Genomic DNA, 25,709 nt, shown 5'->3' with positions numbered 1-25,709 from the left:
AGCGATTTTCTTTTTTATATTTCATGTTGTCGATCAATCCCTGAAAAACAGTCTCAAGCAAAAACACAATTTTCTTCAGGAATAACCTGCAGTAATCAAGCCAAAACTCTACAAAGATGTATAAACTTTGCATTGAAAATGAAAAACCTTTTTTATATTTTTCTCATTTAGTCTGTTTTGTTTGTGTTTTTACATGTTTTTTTTTCATTTACAATGCATCTAAATATGGAATTTCTTCTCTTTTTAAGTTCAAAACGCTTGCTTATTGGACTTTACCAACAGTATCTCTGAAAAATAATCGCTGCATCCCTGCTACCTTCCCATTTACTTAACCGCTGGCATTAGCTTATCTGAAGCATATTTTGAAGAATTTGAAAGACAAGCATTTATTCTAAAAAGCCCAAATCTGGCTTCTAAACTGCAGGTCATTTATCTAAAGATTTCATGTTACTTTATTTCTTTATGTGTCATTCTGATCCCCACTGAACCCGTCCAGTCTTAGAACATTTGAGACATCATGATGACAATAATGAACCCAAATGAAATATCTAAACCAGACAATAACTGGGCTAATATTAACTTCCGCCTATAAAAAAAAAAAAAAAAGGTTTCCATGAAGGTGCGGTCAATAGAAGTCCTGACGGTAGATTTGTTTTTCTTTTAAGTCTAATTTTTTGGTTTATGGGTGAATTTTAATAGGTTTAATTATTCCATTGGCTGCAAAGAAAGCATGTATGAAAATACCTTCTTTGTCCTAATTAAAGTTAAGGAGAGCAAAGCTATACACAAAATAACCAGAACCATCAAATTAAACAAGTAAATGATTCAGAAGTTCCCTCTGAATAACACAGGCAGCCCTTCTTTGTTCTTATTTCATGTCATCTACATATTTCTCTCAAAAGTAAGCCTTTGATTTGGTGCATTTTTATTTAACCAGTTCGTAGGTGAATATTTTGATGCATTACGGTGATAAATAGTAATAAAGACGCTCAAATCTTAACGGTTTGTAAAGGTTTTGTTTGTGATGCAGCAAGGAGGAGTCTAAGAGAAAACACTGGGAAGATTTTTGTCTCATTCAGATGAATTTATCACCATGCCTTGCCTGATCTTGTGACATTCTCAGTCCTCAAACTAAAGCCTGGTGGGTCAGACAGGATGTACGGCAGACGGCTCTTTGTTTTATGGCCAAGTTCAGTTCCTGAAACAGAACTCTGACTTGTTCTTGTCCCAGAATCTTTAATTTGCCCAACGCACAACACGTGTTGTGTACTTGTGCAGAAAATCTCCAGGTGTGCAGAAAATCTCCAGGTGTGCAGAAAATGTGAATGTGTGTCAAGGAGCTGCGTAGATATCTTTACATCCTGTTATGAGCCGTTCAGTTTTCTTTGTTCTCTATTACATTTTTTTTTAAACTACTACCTCACAGTATTTGCTGTGGAGCTGCTAAACAAGCTCATGTACTTCCGGCTTATCAATTTTGTGAATCAATTTTTTTCTGCTGCAATTTTTTTAGTCCAAGCAGAAGGATGCTGAAGCTACAAGTGGATAAGTCAAAAATATTCAGTTGTTAGACGTATTAACCCACAGATTTCATCACACCGTCCCCCGGCAGACTACAAAAATGGCCGACCGGGGTGGAGCAAAATGGTCTGCGACCTGGAGGGGTGGAGGAGTGGAATGATGCTAAGTGCCTCCTTTAGATTTAAAGAGACAGCACCAAAACGAGTTGCTCTCAGATGCACCTCAGAACAGGGCCAAAACGGGGGAACATACGGGACAAATTAATGAGGAGTTCAGACCAAAGCGTTGCAGTTCCACTTTATACAAACCACAAACGAATGATTCCAATGTGAAAAGGAAGAACAGCAAAGCAGGACATGTTCCCTTTAAAACCACAGCTAATTAAAGCAAAAAAATTACGACATGACGGATTTAATGACTCAAACGTTTCCAACTAAAGCAGATAAATTCCTGTCGTCTTAAAAAAACCTGAATAAACAACTTTTGTACCTGGATGACTGAGAATCTTCACCAACATAGAACAGCTATTGTAGAGTTAATCATTTGCAGAAACATAGGCAGGGTTTATGATAAAAAGGCAGACTTATTAGGGTAAAGATAAAAACTATTATTTCTGGGCGTGTGACTGAACTTCCTGTGTGTTTTTATCCATAGAATCGACGTATGGGGGCGAGATGGCCGCTTGCATTTCCTCCACCTTTCATCTCGGAGCATAGGGGTACAGTGGAGGTGGATTGATTAGAGGTTTTGATGCATTGTTTGATGACGGGCTGCTGAAAGTGTGCGACGCCTCTGTGATGTCTCTCCACCGGAGGACATGAAAAGCATCACCTGGCCTCCGAGCCGAGGGTCACGGCTGATGGTGGATTTAAGGGGCTCCCGCTGGGCTCGGCGGTGGCTCCATTCAGGCCACATAATCCATTCAGCGTGACCTTTATATTTTCAGAGCCAGCTCCACTTCCACTCTCAGCCCGTTTTCGTTGAAGCCACCGCAGACACGGAGATCCGGGATACGTCTAATTTATTTAACACGTCCGTCCCGTGAGGAGGAAACCGAGCTCTCCATCAACAACTTCTCTGTCCGACGATCAAAAAGGAGCGCGGAGTACGAGGCGAGCTCATCACATAAACAAAAAAAATAAATATCTTGCTGGGTTTCTTTGTGGGTTTCATCATCCTGCATCAAGTGACTGCGAGGGGGAAGAAAACAAAGCCTTGTTTTCATCCCTGTGGCATCAGCGTGTGCAGACGGAGTGCAAGAGAAGAATCAGAGTTTGGAAAACTGTCTCTCAATTTGCTGCTTGAAAAATGGGTGGGGGGGCGGGGGGGGGCTTGTGTTTTCCAGCTGCCTTCCAGACAGACCTCGGATGGATTGTTGTTAAAACACCAGAAAACACGAGAATAAAAAAACCCAAATCTCCAGGCAGGATTAGTCAAACTCCTACCATGTTCTAGATTTGTCTAAACTTGGAGCGGATATAATTGGTGCGAATCTCCTCGGCAGACGTATTGGAAACCGGAGCTGCTGAAAGAGTTGCGGGGACAGAACAGAGAAAAAGGGAGCAGCAGCATTCAGCGCCGCCGTTCCTCCTCTGTGACTCGGGGGCCGCTGAGTTTTTCGCCAGCCGTAGTAAATTGGGCGCCTGGGGCGGGAGCCTCAACCGAGCTCGCATTTCAGAGCCGGGCCCGGGAGGGCGTGAGGGACAGAGATATGGCACTGGAGAGGGTGCTGTTGGGAAGGGGGGGTGGGGTGGGGGGGCACTGCGGAGGTGACATTACGCACATGCTCCAGCACAAAGGCGACCTGGCTCGTTAGCGCCCTAACCAGCAAGCTCCATGGCAATCAGCGCTCTCCAGTCTCGTCACAAACACGGCTACATCTGCAAGTGTAATCGCTCCGTTGTGCTCAGATTTTCTGCTCTGCTGGGCAGCGGCATGGCGGCCCGCTTTTCACCACCTTTCCTCCCCCTTCGGCGCCCCCACCTCCCGTCCCCCCGGCCGGCCAGCGCCTCTGCTGCTGCTGCTGCTGCTGGTCAGGCCGGTGCGGCTCACAGATTACACAGCCCCGGTCGCTCAGGTAACAAGAGTCACTAATCTGGCCGGGGTTGAATTACACATAATTGCCTCGGCACTGTGATTGATTTCAGCCCTGGAAAGAAGACGACGGTGCCCCCCCCTCCCCTCCCTCTCCCTCTCCCCACAGCCTCCCTTCCCTGCCTCTCTCCAGCGCTCACGAGCGGCAGCCAAGACTCTCCATCTAGTAGGAGGCAGGAGGCTTTGAAGAGATCAAAGCCAAGGCCGGGAGCAGTTGCGCGCCCAGGGAATACGGGAGAGAGGCTTTCTGCTCCTCAGCCTTATTTTCTAGCGTCATGTTGGATTGCAGCTGTATTGCATTTCGCCAGTTTTCTTAATGCTCTCGGTTTTGACTTTGACATCAGTGATCCCCCTCGGTTTCTTCAAAAACAAGAAGGGAGGAGTTTTTTAAAAAAAAAAAAAAAAGAAAGAAAGAAAGTGGGGGAAAGCAAGGAGAAGGAGGTAAATGGATCCAAAAAGAGATTTCTACTTTTTTTTTTATTTTCACAACTCCGTAATTGGACAGTTCAAAGGAGAGGAGGAGAAAATGTAGCATTTGTTTTCAATTCCACCACCGATATGAAAGGAGCGACAAACTTTTATGGCCTTCCCAAAAATTAAAGACAGGCCCCCCCCCCCCCCCCCTCCACAGTCAAAGAACGGCGTGTTTTTTATGGCTGAGACCACACAAAACGAAGTGATAGCTAAAGCCTCTCCCCTTTGTCCTCCGCGGTGGAGGGAACCTCACACACACATGCGGGTGTGTTTGCCGACAGAAAGAAAAAGGGTTTGATGTTCGGCACAAGAACACAGAAGGAGGCATGGAGAAAAGGACGCGAGCCGCATCCATGTATTCATTTAATGGCCCTGCTAATAAAGCCTGGTGGCAAGAAGGCACCCTTTGTACTGTAACTATGCAGGCCCTATACCCACCTCCCACACTGGGGACCATTAATATTTCAGGCCGTCAGAAACGCGTTGCATGTGAGCGTCTTTAGCGCTCACACCCACAGCGGAGAGAAATAATGAGCTTCTGAAAAAATATGAAACAGCAAAAAGAAAGGAAGGCCGGAGCGAGAGCCCGCCCGCCCGCCCGGCCGGCCAGAGACGATGCGGCTTCATCCAACAGAGCGGCTATTGATCAGCGCTCCGTCTCTGAGCGGGACAAAGTGAGGGCTGTTTGAGCTCCTCTGAAGTCTGGACACAGCTGGCAGCGTTTGTGGCCATGTTTTTTACCCCTGTGCGCCCATTGTTCCCCTCGGTTGCAGCTCACTACTTGGAACTGCCGCTCGTCTCTTTATAGACCCACGAGCTGTCGGGATGAAGTCAAAAACTGCTTTTCATGATTTTCCTCGTTTTGCAGCTGCAGCAGAGAGCAGGGAGCCTCCAAGGGACAAGCTTCAGTCTCTACTTAGGCACTAAACCTTTGACATAAGGTTGCGCAACTTTATTACCAGATGAAAAACAACTATAAAAAAAACAATTACAGTTGATCTGTTTTTCAATAACGTATATTTTGAGCTATTAATTTTTTTTACAGCATGCTGGAGACAGCGGAGCAGTTTCTCAGGTCGTATGTGGCCTACAGTGACTTCCCTTTGCCTAAATGGTGATTGCAAGCTGTCAGTCAGCTGTATACTGAGGGCAGCAGAGGAAAAACCCTCAAAACCTTTGTCACAAATAAGAAATTGGCTAATTGGAAATTCCTGTTGTAATTCTGATGTTGAATTCTAAGCTTGAGCCCATATTAAATGTAGTCTCTGTGTGACCCCTGACCCATTAACCATTTAAGCCCAGAGGGTTTTATAGGGCAATTTCCAGGTGAAATTACATATCTGATATAAATCAAGTACAGAACAAAAGTTATAAAGTGCACATGTAAATTTTAATATTTGTGTGACACTAATGTGAAGGCATTAACGAATATTTTTCAAATGGAACCACTATTACAAATGTCACTCTGTCTGATTTATAGGTAATTAAACATAGAATGAAATAAAAATATCTGAGCCTCGTCTAAATATTTTATTTAAAATAAACACTGCTAAAGTATATGAAAACCCTTTTGAAAATATCTTGACGATAACAGCAGCAAATTTGGATGGAATCAGCTGAAGTATATTTGTTTCACACAGGTGTTAGTAAGCAGTGTGACAGGTACCTCTGATTTTGGTACAGTTTATCCTAACAGGCCAAAACTGTGCCAAATGTATTTTTCACCTTATAAAAAGGGCATCAGGTCAAATAAAAGTGCTGATTTCCATCATAGGACTCCTTCTGCACATGCCAAAGCCTTTGGTAATAAGATTTACCCTGTGTTGTATCAACATGTACCATTGTGCACAGCAACAATCAAAATGAAGAGAGAATCCATTGATCATGACTCATAAAAAAACAGCACTGCAGAAAGTTACATTGTTAATTGGTCACAGCTGCAGCACGTGAGAAAGTGCTGCACATCACTGTACGCACAGCAGCAGGGACTGAGAGTTTTGTAAGCTCCGTTACGCAGTGAGATTATTTAACCACCACATGTGTGACAGAGAGGTGCTATATCTCTAGTTTTTAATAATACCAACCCTGGGCGGGGGTGTGGAGTTAAGCATGTCTGCACACCAAAAAAAAAAACTCAGAATTTTTTTTTTTTTAAATCATCCCGATAACTCATTTATAATTTAATTTTTTGGGGCCCCTGTCTTTTAGGGGCCCTTGGAGTTGTCCAAACTCCCCCCGCACCCCCTCTACGGTGCCCCTGCAGGTTCCATTGGTAAAGGAAGCCACAGAAAAGGAAAGAAATGCACAGCGGTCAGCTGATATTGCTCATGACAGCAGAACAACTTGCAGATCCAAGCAGATTTCCTTATGGTCTTCACTCGGGTCTGACATTATTCTCTGATCCAAACTTTGACTTCTGAGACAAATCAAATGCCGCATTTTTTTTTTTTTTAAAAGAGCCTGATGGTTTACCTGATGGTCAGCTGACTACAGGACTGAAGGTGAAAACGCAGAGAATGCTGTTAACATACATAAACTCAGAACTGAACTTTAATTTATTCAGTAGCTATGACGTTTCAAAATAAAAACCATACAAATGTAAATGAGAAGTGGGTTGTTTTTTGAAAATAGAGCTTTTGATCGATATTATACCTCTGATATATGCGACCTCTTACAATGAGACTTTTGCGACACATTTTTACGTGTGACGCTCCATTTCTACTTTGTGGGTTCAACTCTACACCTCCTGCGCTTCTGCAACGCCGACTTCAGTCGGGAAAACCAAAGTCTGATTGCTACGAGGGCGGTTTGACTGCCAGTAAAGACGGCAGGCTTACAGACGTTGACGTTGGACAGAAATGTTTTGTGAAGGGAAAGTTGTGGCCCAGGGTGGTGCAGAAGTTAGAAACTATGCCATACAACTAAAATACTACAGGTCCAAAAGCTAAAACAGGGACAAATAGTCAATTAACTTAACAGATAAATGGACTTCCAAAGCAGCCAATGGAATGAAATATAAGACTCCATGTTGGCGGACAGATGTTAGGCATTGCTATAATTGAGTATATAGAGCCTATATGCTAATATGCTTTACTTATGTTTTAGCATATTTTAGCATATTTTAAAGATTTTAATGAAAAAATTGACTGAAATGTTTTTAAACTCTGTTCCAGTTCTTAATTAAAAGAAATGCGAGCGTATCCTACAATCCCATACATACGTAGTAATAACATTACAACAGCTACAAGAGCAGAATGAAAACAACAACAACCATGCAAACGCAGCCTTCCAGTCTCCACTTCTTAGCCTCCTTTACAGGAAGTCCCCACCCCCTCTAATCAACCAGAACTAGGAATCGGGGACAACCTTGGCGAGGCCCTCCACTGACCCCCGGAGATCAGCAGCAGGCTGCTGGTGAGGAGTGAAGCCCTGTGAGCAGCTGCCTGGGCCTCCAACCAGCCGCCTGTCCGCTCCACCAGAATCCCGGCTGGCTGGCTCCAGGCGGCGCGCCGTCCAGTTCTGAAGGCCTTCCGGAGACGAAGGAAGCGCCTTCGTCAACGAGCCGCCTGCTTTCTCAGAACCAGCACGGGTCCAGAGTAAACATCACTGAGGGGGTGTTACATGCGAGCCTGCATGCGACGCTCACGGGCTACTGCCTTTCTCAAACACGTAGAAACTCACAGTTTCATGACCCTCAGCACTGGAGCTCCATTATTGTTAACAGATGTCTTTCTTCTGTCTCTGTAGCGTTTAATAGCAAATCGCAACAGAAAGGTGATGAGTTCAACTGTTTAGATTACAGGTTTTAAGCGATAAGAACAGAAATAATGACAAGAAATATGTGGGGCACAAAAAAACACGCATGAAGAAAACATTCGGTCGTCGTCTCCTGCTGCAGCACACAACGGCTCTGCTGAGCTGCGTTAACAGGATGAAAACACAGGCGAGGCGATTACAACCACATGGTGCCGTTTGCACCGTGCATACGGAGCAAACGTGTCGGCCAGCATCACCAGACGTCGCAGGAAACGTCGCCGTTAATGGGGCTGTTTATAAAACTCAACACAGCAGCGCTACAGAGAGCATGGCGGTGTTTTTTCCCCCACCCTGTGTCGGGTCATCACTGCGCAAACACGCATAATTCACCGGAGAGATCTGCACCACAGATGACACCGATGTCACTCTGCAGATTTGTTTCATATAAAAAGAAACTAAGCAATGCAGCTTTTGTAATTTTTTTTGCTTTAACTGAGCTCACAGAATAAGTTGAGCTAAGGATGAGATGCTTACAGGAATTGCAGCCGCCTGCGTAAAGGCAAGCCCAGCCCTTAAAACGCAGCAAACGGTGTCAGAGGTGCCATCGAGAAGGTGATGCGCAGACATGGAAGGCTGCTGGGAGATGCAATGTTCTCTCTAACAGGGATCTTCCATGGTAGCACTAAGGGCATGAGCTCAGGACACACATGCCACTAAGGGACACCGGAGCGGTCCGACCAAATCCCGTTAGGTAAGCCCGGGTTAGCGATTCCACGCTGCGAGACACTGGCTGGCAGATCCGTCACGTTCCCACTACATCAAAGGAAGCCCAGCGCTGCAGCCCCTTCACTCCCTCCTCCTCATCCTCGCCATGAGGATCCGCAACCAAGGATCCAAAGGGGATCAAAAAAAAAAAAAAAGGACTGCAATGGAGACATAGCTCTGAATCCTTACCATCAGTAAAAAAAAACATCAGTAATTCAGTCTTCAAGCTGTTTTTCCAAGACTCTCCAGACTGTTCTTCCACAGCAGGAGGTCACAAACATCCTCACGGTCAGGTGGAAACCCTTGTGCCTCTTCTCTACGCCAACATTTCAAACCAGGCAGTTGCTGGACTGTTTCTAAGTTTGAGGAATACAGCGGTGTCACAAAGAAAAGCTTAACCAAATCAGCATCAGATTTTAGCAACAATCGAACGATGAGGATTAGACTTTCACATAGTAAGCTTGCACCTTTAAATATTAAATTCAAATACTATAAAGCCAATACTCCTTTAAGTTATCACTACTAAACAAATCATTTAAATTTAGACTTATTCTCATTCTCAATAAAAACAAATTCAACTTTCAGAACTATGATAAGAGTTCTGCGCTGGTTTTGGGGCCCTAAGCAGTGGCTTAGCTCGCTTATACCTTGGGCCGACTCTGAGGCTTAATGTCATGATCTCGGGTCTTTGGGGAATATATTCAAACTTTCACTGGAGTTCAAAGAGTCTGAGGTTTTTGTTCTAGTTTTAGATAAAAGTGAGATGCTTATTTGACATCATCTGTGTCCTCCAAACAGATAAGTTTATCAAAAAATAAAGAAATAAAAAAGGAGAACAGTGTCATTTCTGAGTCCAACCCTACTGTTTGGGCATTGAGTTTAATGTGATTACAACAAAAACAACAACTCCTTAAAGCAGTAAACTCCTCCACAGTGAGGAAAGATGATGCGTTTCAGATCCCAGCTCTCCAAACATGACATCTAAAAAGGTCAGCAGAACACAAAAGGTTTGAACATTACCTAAAGATACGTTTATACTCGCCACCTTGGACAGGGCATGACCCCCAAAAGTGACGCAATCACTCCGTCCACGAGCGAGCCCCGATCTGCCGCGCCACGAGGTCATGCACCTCACAATTTTTGTAACTTGGCACAGCCGCGCGTTCAAGCCTTATTCAAAGTGGCCCGTTTCAAAGGAGCGCTCGCCGAACAAGTTCGCCTGTACTGACATCAAATGGCCCAGAGGTGTCAAGCGGTACAATTTCGTTAAATGCTATTTACTGTTACTGTTTATTGTGTTACTTAAAACAGCAAAGTACTGGCATACTTTAAGGGGTGAGTTTATTGGCCATATTTATGGCTACAAACAAGGATTTTGATTTCTGATTCCATCACCTGCAGCGTTCATAAAGTCTAAAACAGCCCATAGTATGTAAAGCAAAGAACTTTTATTCAGTAGAGTTTCTTTCTATAGTCACATCTCTCTATATGCAACGGGTGAGCATCTTTTTTTTCATCCCTAGCCCTCCGTTTATTTCTGTTTAGCTGTCGTAAACACACCAACTATTCTTCATGATCGTTTATGCACGCGGAAGTGTGACGTCGACTGTTTCTTCCCTTCTTACTGCATTTCCACTGGTTATGTTGAGTACTGCCTCCTTGTGTTTTGGGTGAATACTGCAACTACGTCTGTGTCGAGTATAAATGTCTACAGCGCTGCTATGGGCTCACGCCCAGTCAGCACAGACCGGCGCAACAACCCAACGCACGAGTATACCTCACTCTTAAAACCACTGAGCAAAAAAAAAAAACAATGTTGCTATACATCACATAAGAATATTAAAGTGCTTCTACTTAGTTAAGAAAATATATTTCAATTTTTGTGTTAAAATATCAAAACAAGCAAATTTGTTCTTTGAATCGCAATATTCAAATTTAACCCATCTAAATAATTTTGTTACATCCAGCTAGGTAGGAGTGTAAGGATTCATATATTCAGCTCACAATACATAATTCACTAAATAGAGGACATTACAACGCTATATGAAAATAGTGCCCTGGGATTGCCCAACTATGCAATTAACACTGAAGCAAACATAATTTAATCCTCGCTGATTTAGGTTGAAAAGTTTCACATCATTAGCGCCCTGGCTCTCATGTTAGCACCACATATTTACCAGTGCTACAGCATTTACACCACAGCTACACAAAAATAATAAATAAATAAATAAATTGCCGGAATCGATCCCATTGCAAACATTACTTAATCTCATGCAACACTATGCAGTCACTCTGTCTACACTGATGAAGATTGTGTAATTTTTTCTACCACGCCACAAATTGGTTGCATGTTCTTTGAAACACACCCTCCCTTCTTAAAAAAAAAAAAAAAGCTGTCGCTACTAAGTCATACTCTGCTCATGCCAGGGTTCCCCTATGCAGGGAGATTTTGTTTTTCATGTTAACACGACAATGAATCATGGGATGCTTTCAAAACGTTAACACGCTGGAACCCGTTTTCAGAGAAAATGCATGCTGAACAGTAGAAATACAACATCAAAACGGTTCATTTGTGGTTCGTTTTCACCAAAACGGATTGCCGTGAAAAGGGGGCATTAGCCAATTAAAAATCATGCTAATTAAGGCTGGATAGCTGCGTTGAGACATAGATTTAGTTCAGATGAGAAACTTTGAAAACTCAATATCGTGAGACCTTATTACGTCCCTCCATCAGTGGCGTAATGTTGTCTTGCTTCATTGGCAAGAGTCACAGCACACATATCGCAGCCCTGTTCATTTAATTACACAAAAAATATGTGATACAGTGGATCCTCACTCCCACTCAGCAGAAGGACAAATAAATACCCAGTATAAAGCAGTCCACACCAAGGCAATGCAGCAATGGCTGGTAATGACGCAGAAGCGGTAAGCTAGTTTTAAATTAGTTTGAAACCGTTTCTACATTCTGGCAATTCAGCGGTGAGTTTGTGGTGAAAGCACAACTGTGTTTCCTTGTGTTTAATACGTGCTGCTAAATAAACCACAAGTTCTTAACAAGCAACCCCGTGTGTTCAACCAGTGCCACTGTAAGTGAATCTGTTGGAACACCAATATTTAAAGTAACATTTTTCCTCGCAGGATTGACTCCTGGTCTTCATTTAAAAAAGTGACTGTCCTTATAAAACAGTCGATATGTTTTGGCATAAAGCAAAACTTTATAACCAAAATCTGAGCTTCTGTGGCCGAATCAGCTCATCGAGTTGGGAGTCCCCAAAATCTGCTGACAATCAGCAAATACTAACATCTCCATCGAGAGTGGACTCCGGCATGTGCAGGAATGTCATGGTCAATGGAAATCAATCTAAACTGCTGGGATGGAGGGGGCGGGGGGGGGGGGGGGGGGGGGGGCTGAGGATGGAAGAGAATGAAAGAGAGAATGTGGCTTTGATCTCTGTGAAAACTGATCCCAGGCCTGCAGATACTGAGGCTGCGGCGGCCGGCAGTAGCAGAGGGGGTGAGCTGACATCAGTGAGAAAGCCAGGATTCTTCCACCGAGCCTGGACTCAACTTGTTATTGGATAAGCAAGAGAAATGCTTATAAAATGACGAGTGTTTTATTGGAGACAGGGTGTGGGGGTGGGGAGGGGGGCTACCCACAGTAAAAGAAAAGCTTTTAGAAGTTTGGGCAGAAAGTTTGCCTCCTAACTGTCTGGTTTTACACATCTGCAGTGAGGGGGTGATTTCCTCTAACACTCTCAGCTGGTCTCCATACAGAGGTTTATGAGGTTTTTTTCGGTGCCATGGACTAACCCAGACCAGAGAACGAGCCACCCGAGCAGCAATCTGAGTATCAGAACCAAATTTCCAGAAGTGTTTTACTTGTACACTGAGCAGAAAAGCATTTGAATTAATCCCATTTTCTCCACACCGTCATACTTTTTCACTTCTGCAACTATTTCAAAGGCGAAACGACGCAATTTTAACATCATCCCATGATAGAGTTGCGTGTGAAAGAAGATCCTTTACACTCAGCATGGGGCCTCTACCCCCGACAATCACATCTGCTTCCCAAAAACAGACTCTCACAACAACACGGAGCCCACACTTCACAACTTTCCGCCGCTCCAAACCAACTCCCAGGATGTGCAAAATTCACAACAAGACGGGGCCCTTTTGTTCTTCCCGACCAGGTGGGAGCACTTCCTGCGTCGGGCAGCCAGCTACAGACAGCACGTCTGCCCAAGACCGATACAGAGACCAAAAATGGATTAGGGTGGACAGCTGCTGCTCACTTCTGCATGTCGTGGAGGAGAAATTAGCAAAAGGGACAGCGGCCATCAGGGGAACAGCAGCTGGCCTGAAACTGATACCGCAGGCGGCGATTTCTGAACCAAACGGCACTTATGGACAGAACCAAAAACCTCGGAGATGTAACTTTGGGCCTCTTCGGTCATGCTAAGCTAATTAGTTTGGTTAACTTGGGTCATGCAGACATTCGGTTCCTAAAAGTGAAGAACGGAACTTGAAGATAAGGGATCTGGAAACGCTCCTGGTTCCTTAGATCAATCTTGATGCTCTTAAGCATCAGGTACACCGGCCTCCTGTAGATATGAATCACGCTTCTTACTTTGCGTGGGTAGAACTGAGAACTAGACAGAGAGGGGGGGAGAAAAATCAAAGGCACTTTGCCGACTTTGTAGATAAAAAAAAAAAAAAAGATTTACATGTGGTTCATCTAGCAGGTTGCAACCAAGCTTGGTCTTCATGAGGGTCGCTGTCTGTTGTCTGCTGCAGCTCGCAGACCTGCTGTGTGTCTCTGTCCTGCAGTTCAACCACAGCAGAGCTAACTGGTCCTCAAAAGAGGACACGGCAGTGTCACACTGCAGTGGACACAAACAAGGGGGCAAAGAAACATGGAAAAGGGGAGAACAAGCTATGGTAAATCAATCCAAATCAAAATAAAATATAGTTCAGATAAACATTAAACATGTCGTTTTTTTATTTCTACAAGAGTTTTTTCTTATTATTAACGTCAGGATATCTTTGTTGATTTTAGTTGAACAGTCCAAAAGGTTGTTTTAAACAGTCACCACCCTCCCGTCTTTTTTTTTTCTCCCAGAACTTTCTGCAAAAAGACAAACCTGAAGGTTTGTAAGGAGGACGCATGTCAACAGGAGCAAAACTGGGAACAACAGCGACGCAAAGGCTTAAAAGTAAAGCAGCATGGTGGCAAAGATTCACGCAATCTAATTAGGTTTCAGTGGAATTGTTGTGCCGGGTTCCTGTTTTACTGATCCACATAAAGTTGTTAACGTCATTTCTGACATTTTTTAATGAAGATTTTGAACACGTCAAGTGTGACTTTACAACAGACCTTCTGTTTTCCTTCAGTTTAGCTCGATCCTGATGGAATAACTGCTGATGAAAAATGTCTAATCTGAGGAGCTCTATAAATAAACCTTTTACTTTAACTTAAAGCAAGAAGAGGGGTCAGTTTGATCGGTTTCTCAGCAAGTCTCTTTAACAGAAACTGGAGAGGAGCAAGATGCTTTTCTTCTTTGAATTTTAAAAATGTTTGATGCACAAATGTATGAGCTGCTAAATTGTGACAAAATCTAAAATATCAGCCGAGATCAGCGGCAGAATTAAATCGCATTCTATTGGTCCTTTTGACTTCCATGTGTCTTTATGCGTAGATCTACAGTCATGGATTAGAAACCAAAAGGCTGACAGGAAGTTGTGTTAAGCATAGTTTTAATACTTTTAGATGGATAAATGAAGCTTTTTTTCAATATTTAAACAAAAACAGAACCGTTTTGTCTGCAAAGAGGCCGCCGCTTGGAATCAGGAACCTTCTGTTTCTTCTGACTCCAGGTTTGGTTTAATCTGGGTTTTCTTTTTCCCCATTCTACACTTTCAGGTTCGAGTTCGTCGTTATTCCAGAAGCAGAAGCGAGCTGGTACTCACCGTTCTGGCCATGGGCGGCGACAGGGAGCCGTTGTTCATGTAGGAGTCGTTGTTCATGTTGCCCATCATGATGTAGCCCGGATAGGCCGGGTACGGGTGGCCTTTACTGTACATGTCCGGGTGCTTTCCTGCCAAAAACACAGCAGAACCGGAGTAAGTCTGGGCATCTCTGGCTGGAGAACACAGCATCTGTGAAGCACCAGGACGGACACCGAGCGGTCCTGAGTGGATTTCACTGAACAAAGCTGCTCTGAAGTTCACCTGGTCTGAGACGCGGCAATGATATCGCTGTCTGTGGCTTTAACCCCTCGCCCCGCTCCGCCTCGGCCTTTTGTTCGCCTCCTTTCTTCCCGTCAAAGAGAGGAGGGCAGCATTATGCCGGGGAACAATGGAGCCCCTCTGTGCCAATTAGCACCAATTAGAAGAACATACAGGCTGTGTCAAAACAGGAGACGCCCCAACTGTTCCTCTGCGCCTTTGACCTGAGAGGGAGCGCTCCATTCAAGAGGCCTCAATGCCGCAGCACTCAGCTGCAGCAGCGTGTAATAAGGCCGGGGGAGGCGGGAGGGAGGGAGGGAGGGGTCCTGGTATACAGGCCGATGGCAACATGGATACTGTTGTGGAGAAGTCCAGTGTTTGGTTTTGAAGGGGGGGGGGGGCTCATTCAGGGAGTGAAAGGGGAACAAAGAGGAGGCACGCTCCTCCTGAAGGGCCCCGTCAATGACCTGCAGGCGCAGGGTCAGAGTACAATGAGCAGGGAGCAACGAGTCCCGCGGGGCGCAGCAACACGTTGCCTGTGACACCGCAGCCACTGCAGCTGATGGAGGGTCAGGTTGTCAGAAAAATGCCCCGGATTCACATTTTCAGGACGTCGAGAATTTATGCAAAAATAGAAAAAAATAAACGCCGATATAGTCGACCTCCTTTCTTGTTTTTTATTTTTTTCACGTTTCTGCAGGCGCCCTGATCTCTGACGGAGGTAACAGGTAGCCGTGTTTATGGAGGCGCAGCATGTCCGGGCTAGACTTGGAGCAGCAGCATCAAAATAGGACGGGGGGGGGGGGGGGGGGGGGAAATCACATCTGCTGGAGTCGCCTTTACCTTCACTACAACTAGAGCCACAAACGTGGCGCTTTACAGGTGAAAAGAGCACCGACTGAAGAAGCTGCAGCTCCAGGCCGGGTCACTTACCATCATCAGGACGATCTCTGTGTTTTTCATGGTAGGAATCTGCCACTATTTGGGACTGTCTACCTGCCTGGAAGACAAAACCACAAAGCAAGCAGTCAGGAAGGTCTTAATCCACACTTACACGCTCTGAGACGTGCACACACACTCACACACACACACACACACACACACACACACACATACAATGCACGGACCGCAGAGGGGAGATGGAGCAGCCTTCATCAAAGCTTCAGAGGAACCACTTAATTAAGCTTCATGTCCTTAAGGAGCGGCTTACAAATTAACTTATTTTCAGTACCACTGGTCCACTCTCATCTTCATCTCAGAGTTCAAGCCTCCTTCCAGATTAACGCAAATCGAGAAAATGTTGATGGATGATTTTTTTTTTTTTTTTTATCTCTACACAGATGATGCTCTTGGAAAACAATCGTCTGCAGGCGGTGCTTCGTTTTACATCGTCTTTTCGAATCCCAAGTAAAAAATTTATTATTCTAATTATTCCTATTTTGGGGGGACTTCAGGTCCCCTCAGGAAGACTTCAGAGTGAGTCAGGTAACCTCATTAACATGCAGCCTCCGTCCCACGTTTCTCCAGGACATCTAGTGACGAGCCTGAGCTGTTTTGTGTAGGTGGTAGCCCAAAAAAAAAAAAAATAAACTTTATCTGCAAAAAGAGAGTCTGACACACTGCAGGGACAGAATACACAATATAAAAAGTGACATTTCCAAACATAAAAAAATTAACCCTTGATCATGCAATATAACAGACACTTTAAATGCATTTAGAATCAATTTCACAAATGTATACGTTCAAACATTTATTCTCCCGATCCCACAGCATTCATTTTAACCAAATCAGGTTACAAAAGTGTTTTAAAGGATTTAAATCCTGCAGCCACCAAACGAGGCTTTATTTAAAAGGGTGAAAATAAGGTGTTATTGGAATTAGCTGGAACGCGATGAGCTCATTTCCAGGCGCCGTTATTAGGATGAATTGGTGGTTTTTAAGTCGATTTGTGTGCATCATTCCGATCAGCTTATCACCGGCTGCTCACAAGGCCTCACATCTCCCACCTCCATCAAGTGTGTTGGAGATTTTCTCTCATGCAGGCTTTAAGATGCATTTGTATTCAGATTTCCCTGCTAAAGAATGTCGGTTTGGGTGAATTTAATAAATGGGAGCGTCGTTACTCACTTGCAGGCTTCCTGCTACAAGTAAGTGTGAATAGTTTTTTAGTCTTGTGCCGAGGATGCATAACTAAAAACAGGCAGCTAAAAAGGCCTCAATCCTTGGATCTCAAATGCGATTAAAATTTTCTTTAATGCATTCTCTTTTTTAAATGCTGATTTATTTATTTTTAAGATTTTCCTGCTAAAGAATGAAATTCTTTAGCAGGAAGATCTTTAGCACATTCCTGTAGTTGTCACATAGGAGCATCTTTAAGGTTCCTGCAGGTAAACTTTAAAATGTCCATGTTGTCAATTAGGAGATAATTGGTTTTAAATGGGCCTGGCTCAGCTGATAAGACAGAGGCTAAGTAGAGGAAACAGTTTGAGGCCTTTCAGGATTTTTCGGTTTTAATTCAGCTAAAAAGCGCATTTGCAGCTCTGACCGGAGGACTGAGTTTAAAAGCAGCAGCCGCGCTGCGCACCGGCCCCCATCAGGACTCACGTCGTGGTTGTTGCTGTTGGGGCTGATCTCCGACTCGTTGACCAGGGAGGACTTGATGTCCGCCAGGTCCCCCTCCTCCTCCGAGTGGCTGAGCTCGGCGAAGATCTGCTCCTTCTGCGGGTCCCCCTCGTCCTTGAACGGGATCATCTCGTCCGTGGCGCAGAGCTCCGGGTCTCCGCCGCCGCCGCCCGACAGCTGAGGCATGGTTCGCGGTTTCCGGCTCGCACGGTGCGCTCCGAGGCTGCGGGAAGGTCAACTCCCACCGAGAACCGGGCAGAACCGAGCGGCGTGGAGAGGCGACGCAGCCGGTGAGTTGTTCCCGCTGAAGCAACAGGAGCGAAGCCGCTTTTTGCGCGTTTTTTTTTTTTTTGGTCTCCAAACTATTAAAAAAGCTTAAATATCTGAGCCAGATTGGAGAGATCAGAATCCGGAGCACTGATTAAAGTCATGAGGAAATAATAATAAAAAAAACAACAAGTTCAAATCTCAGTTTTAGTTTAAATTCATCTGCCGTCCGAGTCAATGGATTTTTTTAAAAAGTGCATTTATTTATAAAAGTAAAAAAAATATGTCCTCGTTGATCCAAGTGAAGATGGAGCTGCGGCGTTAGAAGTGGGGGAATCAGGTGAAAAGGTGAGTGGATGCGTAACCGCAGGAAAAACGCGCTTCAGACCAGCAGCTGCCTACAAATCCATCCTCCGCGCTGCTGGCATCAGGACGGATGAAAGCAACGAAAAAAGTCCCGAAACAATCAGAAACGGAGCCGAAAGACGGAGAGGAAGAGCCGCCGTGGACCGACTTGCCACCGCTCCCGCAGAGCTTCCAGAGTCTAATGATAGCAGTGTGTGTGTTGATAATGTAGCTGCTCTCCTCTCCTCTCCTCTCCCTCCTCCTCCTCCTGCTTTTCTTCCCCCCTCCAGTCACTGGGAGGAAGGAGAGATGAAAGGGAAGCCGGGGCTCTGATTGACACTCCTCCTGAGAGAGAGATTTAGCTCCCAACAAATGGGGAGACAGGAGGAGAAGCAGGAGCAGCAACACACGCTGCCTGCCAGCAATCCCCCTAAAAAAAAAAAAAAACAATTAGGAAAAGTTCACATCACACATTACCAAAAGAGAATATTCTAAGATGGCTTGTTGGTAGCAAAAGAAATGGAATGGAAAGTAATTATGTATTCAAATTATTTTTAGACCCCCCCAATAAAGTATTTAGTTTTGCTATTTGGGGCAAAAACAAGTGCAATTCAAACGCAAAAAATGGCTGCAGTTGTATTTTAAAAGAATGTCTACGTAAAAAAATAAATAAGCAAATGAAAATAAATGCTTACGTAATAAAAATAAATAGGATTAAATAGAACCCAATGTGGCCAAAAATGATCTTTTTGTGTGTTTGATAATTATCTAGCTTTGTTTTCCGCCTGTTTGTCCAGAGATTTCTGTAGTGATGAGGTCCAGCAGCACTGCCTTTTGGAACAGACGATAAATTATATTAATATTAAGACAGGGGCCTGATCAAAACAGAAAACAGGTCGCTAAAATACCGAGATCATATGAAATATTTGGGATTTGGGATCAAAATAAATAAACAAGTGCAATGAACGACTGCCTATAAAAAGAAATTATTTTTGGCTCTTATTTGCTTATTTAATCTTTTTATTTTATTTTGGCAAGCAATCGTTTTAGATCTTAGCCTTGAATGTTGATGTTTAAATATTACCAATAAACAAACAAAGACCTGTGGAAACGCGTAGGCCTATATATGATAAAACATTTAAAATAATATTTTTTTTTGCTCCGTTTTAGAAACGCTTTGTATATCACAACAAGCAGTAAAGCCCATTAAAAGCGCAGGACGGGTTGGCTCAGCGTTACAGCTGAATGTGTTCATTTAAAAATGCAGCAAAGAGAAATAAAAAGCGGTGGAGGGAAAAAAAAGGAGGGGGGCTTGTTTTGTGCCTGAACGCTGAGAGATTGCGTGAGAATCCGAGTTGGGATGTGGAGGCAGATCTTTATAAAGCGCGGGGGCGGGGTTAGCGGGGCGGAGCCGCGGCTGCCTTTGATCTGGCGGCGGCTGGCTCTTTCATCCCCAACCCCCCCCCTTCCTCCCCCTTCTCTCTCTCTCTTCTCCCCCCTTTTCCCTTTGTATGACTAAATTTGGGCCGAGTGTGGACCCGAGCCAACGTTTCCACGTGTGCGTTCATCCCAGCTGAGAGAGAGAGAGAAAGAGAGAGAGAGAGAGAGAGAGAGAGAAAGAGAGAGAGAGAGAGAGAGAGAGAGAGGGGGTTCTCTTCCGGGTAAGGAGACGGCGAGGAAAAAAAAGGAAAAAAAAAAAAGATCAAAGACTTTTGGGTTTTGGATTCAAAGCGCGAGACTGGCTGCATTCCAGAGTATAGCGGAAAGCGCGTGCTCCTCCACGCGCGTACAGCTCGCGCTCTGAAAAAAGAGAAAGAGAGAGAGAGAGAGGGGAGGGAGGGGAAGGGGGGCTAATTAGACGGATTTCACACAGGCAGATAGAACAACCGAACCTTTCATTTAAAAAGACCCCCTCAACATTATACAGTTCTTGTTTCCAGCCAAAAAAAAAAAAAAAAAAAAAACTGCAATGAAAAGGTTATGGGGGAAAAACCCACTCTGGCTGTTTTCCTTCCCACCCTGTAGAAAAAAAGCAACAACAACTTGGTTCTACCTCATTACACTATTTAATTTAATTATCCGGCACTATTTTTTTCTTCTTGCTGGCACAGTTTACCTACATTCACCTAACAGGAGCCACCTCCTTTTCTTTCAGCTACCTTTTGATATGGTTCAAATCATGACGCTGGGAGGAAATAACAGGGAAGAGATTTTTAGGTCGCATTAAGGCCTGCCAGGATGGAGGAGCTGGGCCTGCTGGGCCCGAGGAGAGAGCTGTGATCCAAAACAAGCAGATTATATAAATCACAAGCTTAAATTATTCACCTTTATTCATTCTTTCTTTCACTGAGGATCAAAGACACTCACAGTTTATCAATACGAAATAAACCTCTGTAATTTCAGTTTTTATTTGCGTTTTTATGTTTTTGGCAGATTATCAGATTAAATTATTGAATTTAATCAGAAAAATAGAATAGTCAGCCCAAGGCGGGTTGGATACTCGCAAATTTAATTTTGCCGGTTCCACCTTGAATTCATACATTTTAACTCCCATTATATAAATTGATTACACGCAAAGTAATATCATCCAGGTGTTTGTTTCTATTGCTTCTGATAATTACAGTTTGCAGCTAGCAAAAATCCTGAATGTAATTTCTCAGACAGTTAGAATAAATGTTAAGTGTTAACAAGTGCTGAAGAGACCAAAGTGAATATTGCATAATACCAACAGGAAATTGATTTTATATGTCCTGCATGATCAAGAGAAACACTGATGACTTAACAGATATTGACACCTTCGATAAGTCATAAAAGTCACAAAAGTTAATTCCTAAAGAATTGAATATTCAGTCGTGTATTCAAACATACAAATGGAAAGTTGAGTGGAAGGAAAAAGTGCCGTAGAAAAAGGTACACAAGTAATAGGTGCCTTTTCTTATTAATCTTTTGTGATACAGAATTTTCAGAGAAGCTGAATTTTAGGATATTATAAGCTGTAAGCTATACTTATCAAAGTGAACATATATATATATATATATATATATATATATATATATATATATATATATATATATATATATATATATATATATATATATATATATATATATATATATATATATATATATATATTATTTGTATTTATTTTTACCTCTTTTGGGTGCACAACTCTGTGTGTCATAAATCTAGTATTGTAAAATGAATGTTTTCTGATTGAATTATTGAAATGAATAAACTTTTCGTTCATATTATAATGTATTGAGATGCACTCTGACCTGCAGAGGACGCTAAGCAGTCTCTTGGTTCGGTTCTTTCTCAGACCGACTCTGAAAAAAACAGATAAAAACATACGTACAATTTAAATACACACAGGTTTCACCCTCATTTTAATTCAGTTCAGTTCTTAATGTGGACCAAACGTTTTAACAAATATCCTACTGATCAATCTCTTTCAGTTTTAAAGGCTCAAAATTCAAGTCAAATTATCCATCATATAATCAATTCAGTCCAACTTAGCTTACAACACAAGGTCAGGTGATGATACGTTTTCCAACCAGGTTGGTTTTGGTTGCTCTGCTTCCCTTAAATAAACAAAAACAACATCTGAAAACCAAGGTTGGTATTTACTCAGGTTATCCTGGTCTGATCTGAAACATTTAAGGGATTGAATACTTTTCCAGAGCTCTCTACAGCATCAGAACAGGCGGTCGCTGTCCAAGCTGGTGAGGCTGTTCAACATGACTCCTCTGTCCTCTAAAACCGCTGAGGTTGCTGTAAGAATGACCTACGGAAGACTGAACAGGTTCAACGGATGCAGAGGTGTTGTTCTTAGCGCTGTAGTGAGTTTAACATGTCTGTCAGCCATAGGCTGTCCTGTATCAGTTATATCTGAGATGATTGTGGGTGAGTACAGGCAGCCGAAGGGGCTGGACCTGGTTTAAATGTGCTCCGGGGTACCTGCACTGGACTAAAAAAGCAGTTAGAAGCAGCCGCAGTCCAAAGAAAGACTCTCAAAGAGTTTCAGAAGGCCTGAAGAACTGTTTATCAAGAGCAATTTTAAAAAAAGCAGACGTCTGAATGCTGGGAAACATGATGTGAAGAAGTTAGAGGTTGTTTAGCAAAGCGCCGTACTGTACCAGCCGCAGCAGAAACTGTGGTGGCCGCTTGTCAATAGGGGGCGCTAGAGCACCGCCCCCATCAAAATTGCAGGAAAAATTAAATTCCGAAATAAAAAGTAATTATCATGCCGATTCTCTTAGAAAATGCGCCTGAATTTAGATCTTTCAGCATTTCCATTCCACTTTGCCTTTGTTTCAGTCTAAATTCAGTTTTTTTTTTATGAGAGACGCCCACCAGATGAGTGCGCATGTCTGTTCTTACACTTTTGGTTTCCATGTGACTTCACGCTGGCCTCTGATTGGTTACTTAAAGATTTTCCCGGGGTGCAGCTCTTTCTGCCCCTGGCCAATCAGCTCTTTTTGTCCCACTCTTTATCCAGTATGATTAACTGTCACAACCCTGGCAGCGAAGAGACAAGGGTTTGAATGTCACTCAAACATGGATGCAAACAAAACGGTCAATAAAGGAACTTAGACCGAGCCGAGCAGACCTCAGACCAGCCGCCACTGCTGAGGTCAGAAGAAAAGAGATCATCCATCCTGCAGGATACTCCACCGACGTGCAACTTCTTACCATTTGTTAAGTGAATCTGCAGCAATCGTCAATAAATCTTCACGATAAAGACAAGGTCTTGCGCAATAACTGTGGTTCAGAGACATGATGACAAGGCTGCAAATGACAAACTCTCTTCTGAAGCGGTGCCAGGACCGCCTGAGACACTTTCACTCAAGATCAAAGATTCCTGAGCGAGTCTTCGTGCATCACAGCTCCGGTTGTTAAACTCACCAGGAAAGAAGTTGCAGAAAGGAGAGTGAACGGATAAAAAAAAAAAGCCACATTTGCATTTTTTTTTTCTCCTAATGAGTTCATAAGAGTGACCCCTCTGGATCTCACACGGAAAGCAAGACGTCCTGCTGTGCTGTGACCTGGATTCAGTTGTCTCTCACTTCAGATTTTCCATTTTGCATGTTGTATAAAGGGAGAGATGTATCTACACACAGAGCATAATTTATCACCAGCACATCCAGAAGCTTTATCTCCCCGCTTTAAGACCGCCGGTCCATCTAAAGGATGAAATAAATATATAATCAGCCAGAACCCGTGTTGATGAACATTATAATGCATATTTTGTTTCCTGGTGTCTTCCCTCCTCTCGTAACTTTGGAATAGAAACTCAGTTTATCCCACCAAATGAACTGTGTCAAACAAAATGGTCTTTGTTAAACAATGCTCAGTCAAGGTCCTCCTTAGATCTATTATTGTCTCATCTTTTATCTGTTCTATTTTAATTGCAATGTACTATACTTCAAAGAGATATCACCCTAATTATCTCCTGTTTGCTCACTGCGCTGCAAATCTTTCCGAATGTTTGCTTGTGGGATAGGAGCCCGTTTAGTGGGTTGGTTTATCAATACCCGTCAATAAAACCGCCTTCCAGATGATCTCACTGTTAAAATGGGTTCTTCACCGTCAGCTCCACCTGCTACTCATTCATAAAAATAAAAAAATAAAAAAAAACACCCTTGATGTTGAAATTACAGCCTTTTGCGCTCTCAGCCACGCTCGGGTAAAACGACAGGAAGCAAACATTAAATTATGATGAAAAGATGGCAATTAAACGCAGCGGTAGACACGTTTATCACAGGTGCAGATCTGAACTTGGGGAGGTCCAAGGTGAGTGATTATGGGTGCCGCTCTTTGATTGGTGCAAGATGAGTCACGTTCCTGAAGGGGAGGAAAAAAAAAAAAATGTCTCCCCACCACGACGGCGGAGGGGGATGGAGGCAGACCTGTGATCTGTTGATTTATGACCCCAAACTCTGTCTCAGACTGACTGTCATTAAAAAGAAATTATCTCCTGAGTGGAAAGAAAAAAGTTTGTCCACTCTAGTGCGTGTTTGCGCCGACTGCATCCGGATTTTAAAGCAGAATGATTTATAGCTGACTAATGACATCCCAAAACTCTAGTTTGTTTGGCTGCTAAGTACCGTGGCGTCTACACGGTAGTTGTTGTGAATTGGTGGTTAATAAATGAATGTAGAAGAAGTTAATATTGAGACAAAGATCCAGCGTCTGTGTTTTAAAACTGTGATGCTGTTCAGGTTAAATAACCAGCTTGGTCTCACTTATTGGCCCACAGATCTGCTCTGATGGGGCCTTAAGCAGAACTTTATTTTATTTATTTATTTTGGGGGGTGGGTCATTTGACTGGCTGATCTTAAAAACAATCAGATGTGAGGTTAATATTATTTTATGAGAAATATTTGAGAAGAAAACTCTGATTACTTTAAATCTTAAATCAGAATTGTTAACAGTTTAAAATCTTGTAATTTATCTATTCTGAACCCATCAGATTAAATTTAGGAGCATTTTCATTGTCTACAAACAAACATAAAAATATTAGAGCTATGATCTTTGTTAAAATTCAAGCATTTATGAGAGGCCCCCGAGGATTTTGGGGCCCTAAGCAGCGGCTTGGTCTGAATGTGCCTCTGTTGGCACCCATGATTAAGATTAGTTAAAATCCTTAAAGTAACTTTTAATTGCAGTGGTTTTATCTCACATTAAAAATCATCTTTTCCTTGACTCTGAATTCATATTTTCCATCAGTTGGGTTGATCATGGTACACCTTTCTGATTCTATTGTTACTGAACATTACTTAGATAATTGTTTTAAATCTGATGTTGCACATAGAGCACGGTAATTTTTCTGCTATTCCTTAAAGTTATGAGACATAACAGAGCAGGTAAACGTCTGCTTACAGCTCGCTCTGATTTTAATAAAAATCTAAATAACTGCAGGTGGTCCATCCTCTATGTTCAGATGACGGGTTGATCAGAGCTCTGGGAATGTCTGAGGCGTTCAGAGAACAGCTGGATTCCTGCGGAGAAAATAAAACACACACCTGGGCACAGTTTTACTGATAAAGTTAAAAATGAAAGCAGCTTTTTACAATGGAAAATGAAAGCTGAATCAGGAAGCATGACACGCCTTATATTTTACTAATTTTACTTCATTTTATTTCACCTTTTTATCTCTACTGCCTTTTAACCTCATGAAACACATAAATGAAAAATCAAACTGACTTTTACAGATTTATGTTTGCAAACTTTTCTTTTGACTTCACATTTATGCTATAAATTAACAATACATTACGTAGAGGTTTGTAGTTTAGATGTAATCAAATGTAAAAGTGTTAATTGGGTATGAATGACATTTTAAGGCACACTTTCCTCTGGGAAAATAATATAATTGTTTAATAAAACAGCTGTTGAATCAGAGTTGTTCCCTGACAGTGAAATATATTTATACAGTAAATAAAATGTTTATTTGGAAGATGGACTGCTTTTTATGGCATATTGAAAAATGTTGTCTATCACATTGTTCAACCCTTAGGGATAAAAAAAAGTGATTTAATTGACTCCTAACTTAAACTTTCTCATCTTCACACATTTTTCATTGTGTTGCTGATGGAAAAGACACCAGAGCAGAGTTAGAGATGACTTCTCCCTTCACAAGA

The 25,709-nt window shown here is 42.9% G+C and overlaps 1 protein-coding gene across 4 annotated transcripts in view; it reads right to left on the bottom strand.

Annotated features, from left to right (window-relative positions):
- Positions 1-18,365, bottom strand: part of lef1 (lymphoid enhancer-binding factor 1) — a 60,997-nt gene extending 42,632 nt beyond the window's left edge. For 2 of the 4 annotated variants that reach the window (XM_036137590.1, XM_036137591.1), the window contains exons 1-3: positions 17,440-18,365; positions 15,769-15,835; positions 14,578-14,705 (exon numbers count right to left, since the gene is read on the bottom strand). In XM_036137590.1, coding sequence (XP_035993483.1) covers positions 14,578-14,705; positions 15,769-15,835; positions 17,440-17,643 — 399 coding nt within the window. In that variant the 5' untranslated portion in view covers positions 17,644-18,365. The remainder of the gene's footprint in view (positions 1-14,577; positions 14,706-15,768; positions 15,836-17,439) is intronic. The other 2 variants (XM_036137592.1, XM_036137593.1) reach the window with 1 other exon arrangement.
- Between the last annotated feature and the right edge of the window lie 7,344 nt (positions 18,366-25,709).

This window comes from Fundulus heteroclitus, chromosome 5 (genome assembly GCF_011125445.2).
Source record: "Fundulus heteroclitus isolate FHET01 chromosome 5, MU-UCD_Fhet_4.1, whole genome shotgun sequence".
NCBI lineage: Eukaryota > Metazoa > Chordata > Actinopteri > Cyprinodontiformes > Fundulidae > Fundulus > Fundulus heteroclitus.
This window is presented reverse-complemented; position numbering and strand designations above follow the sequence as displayed.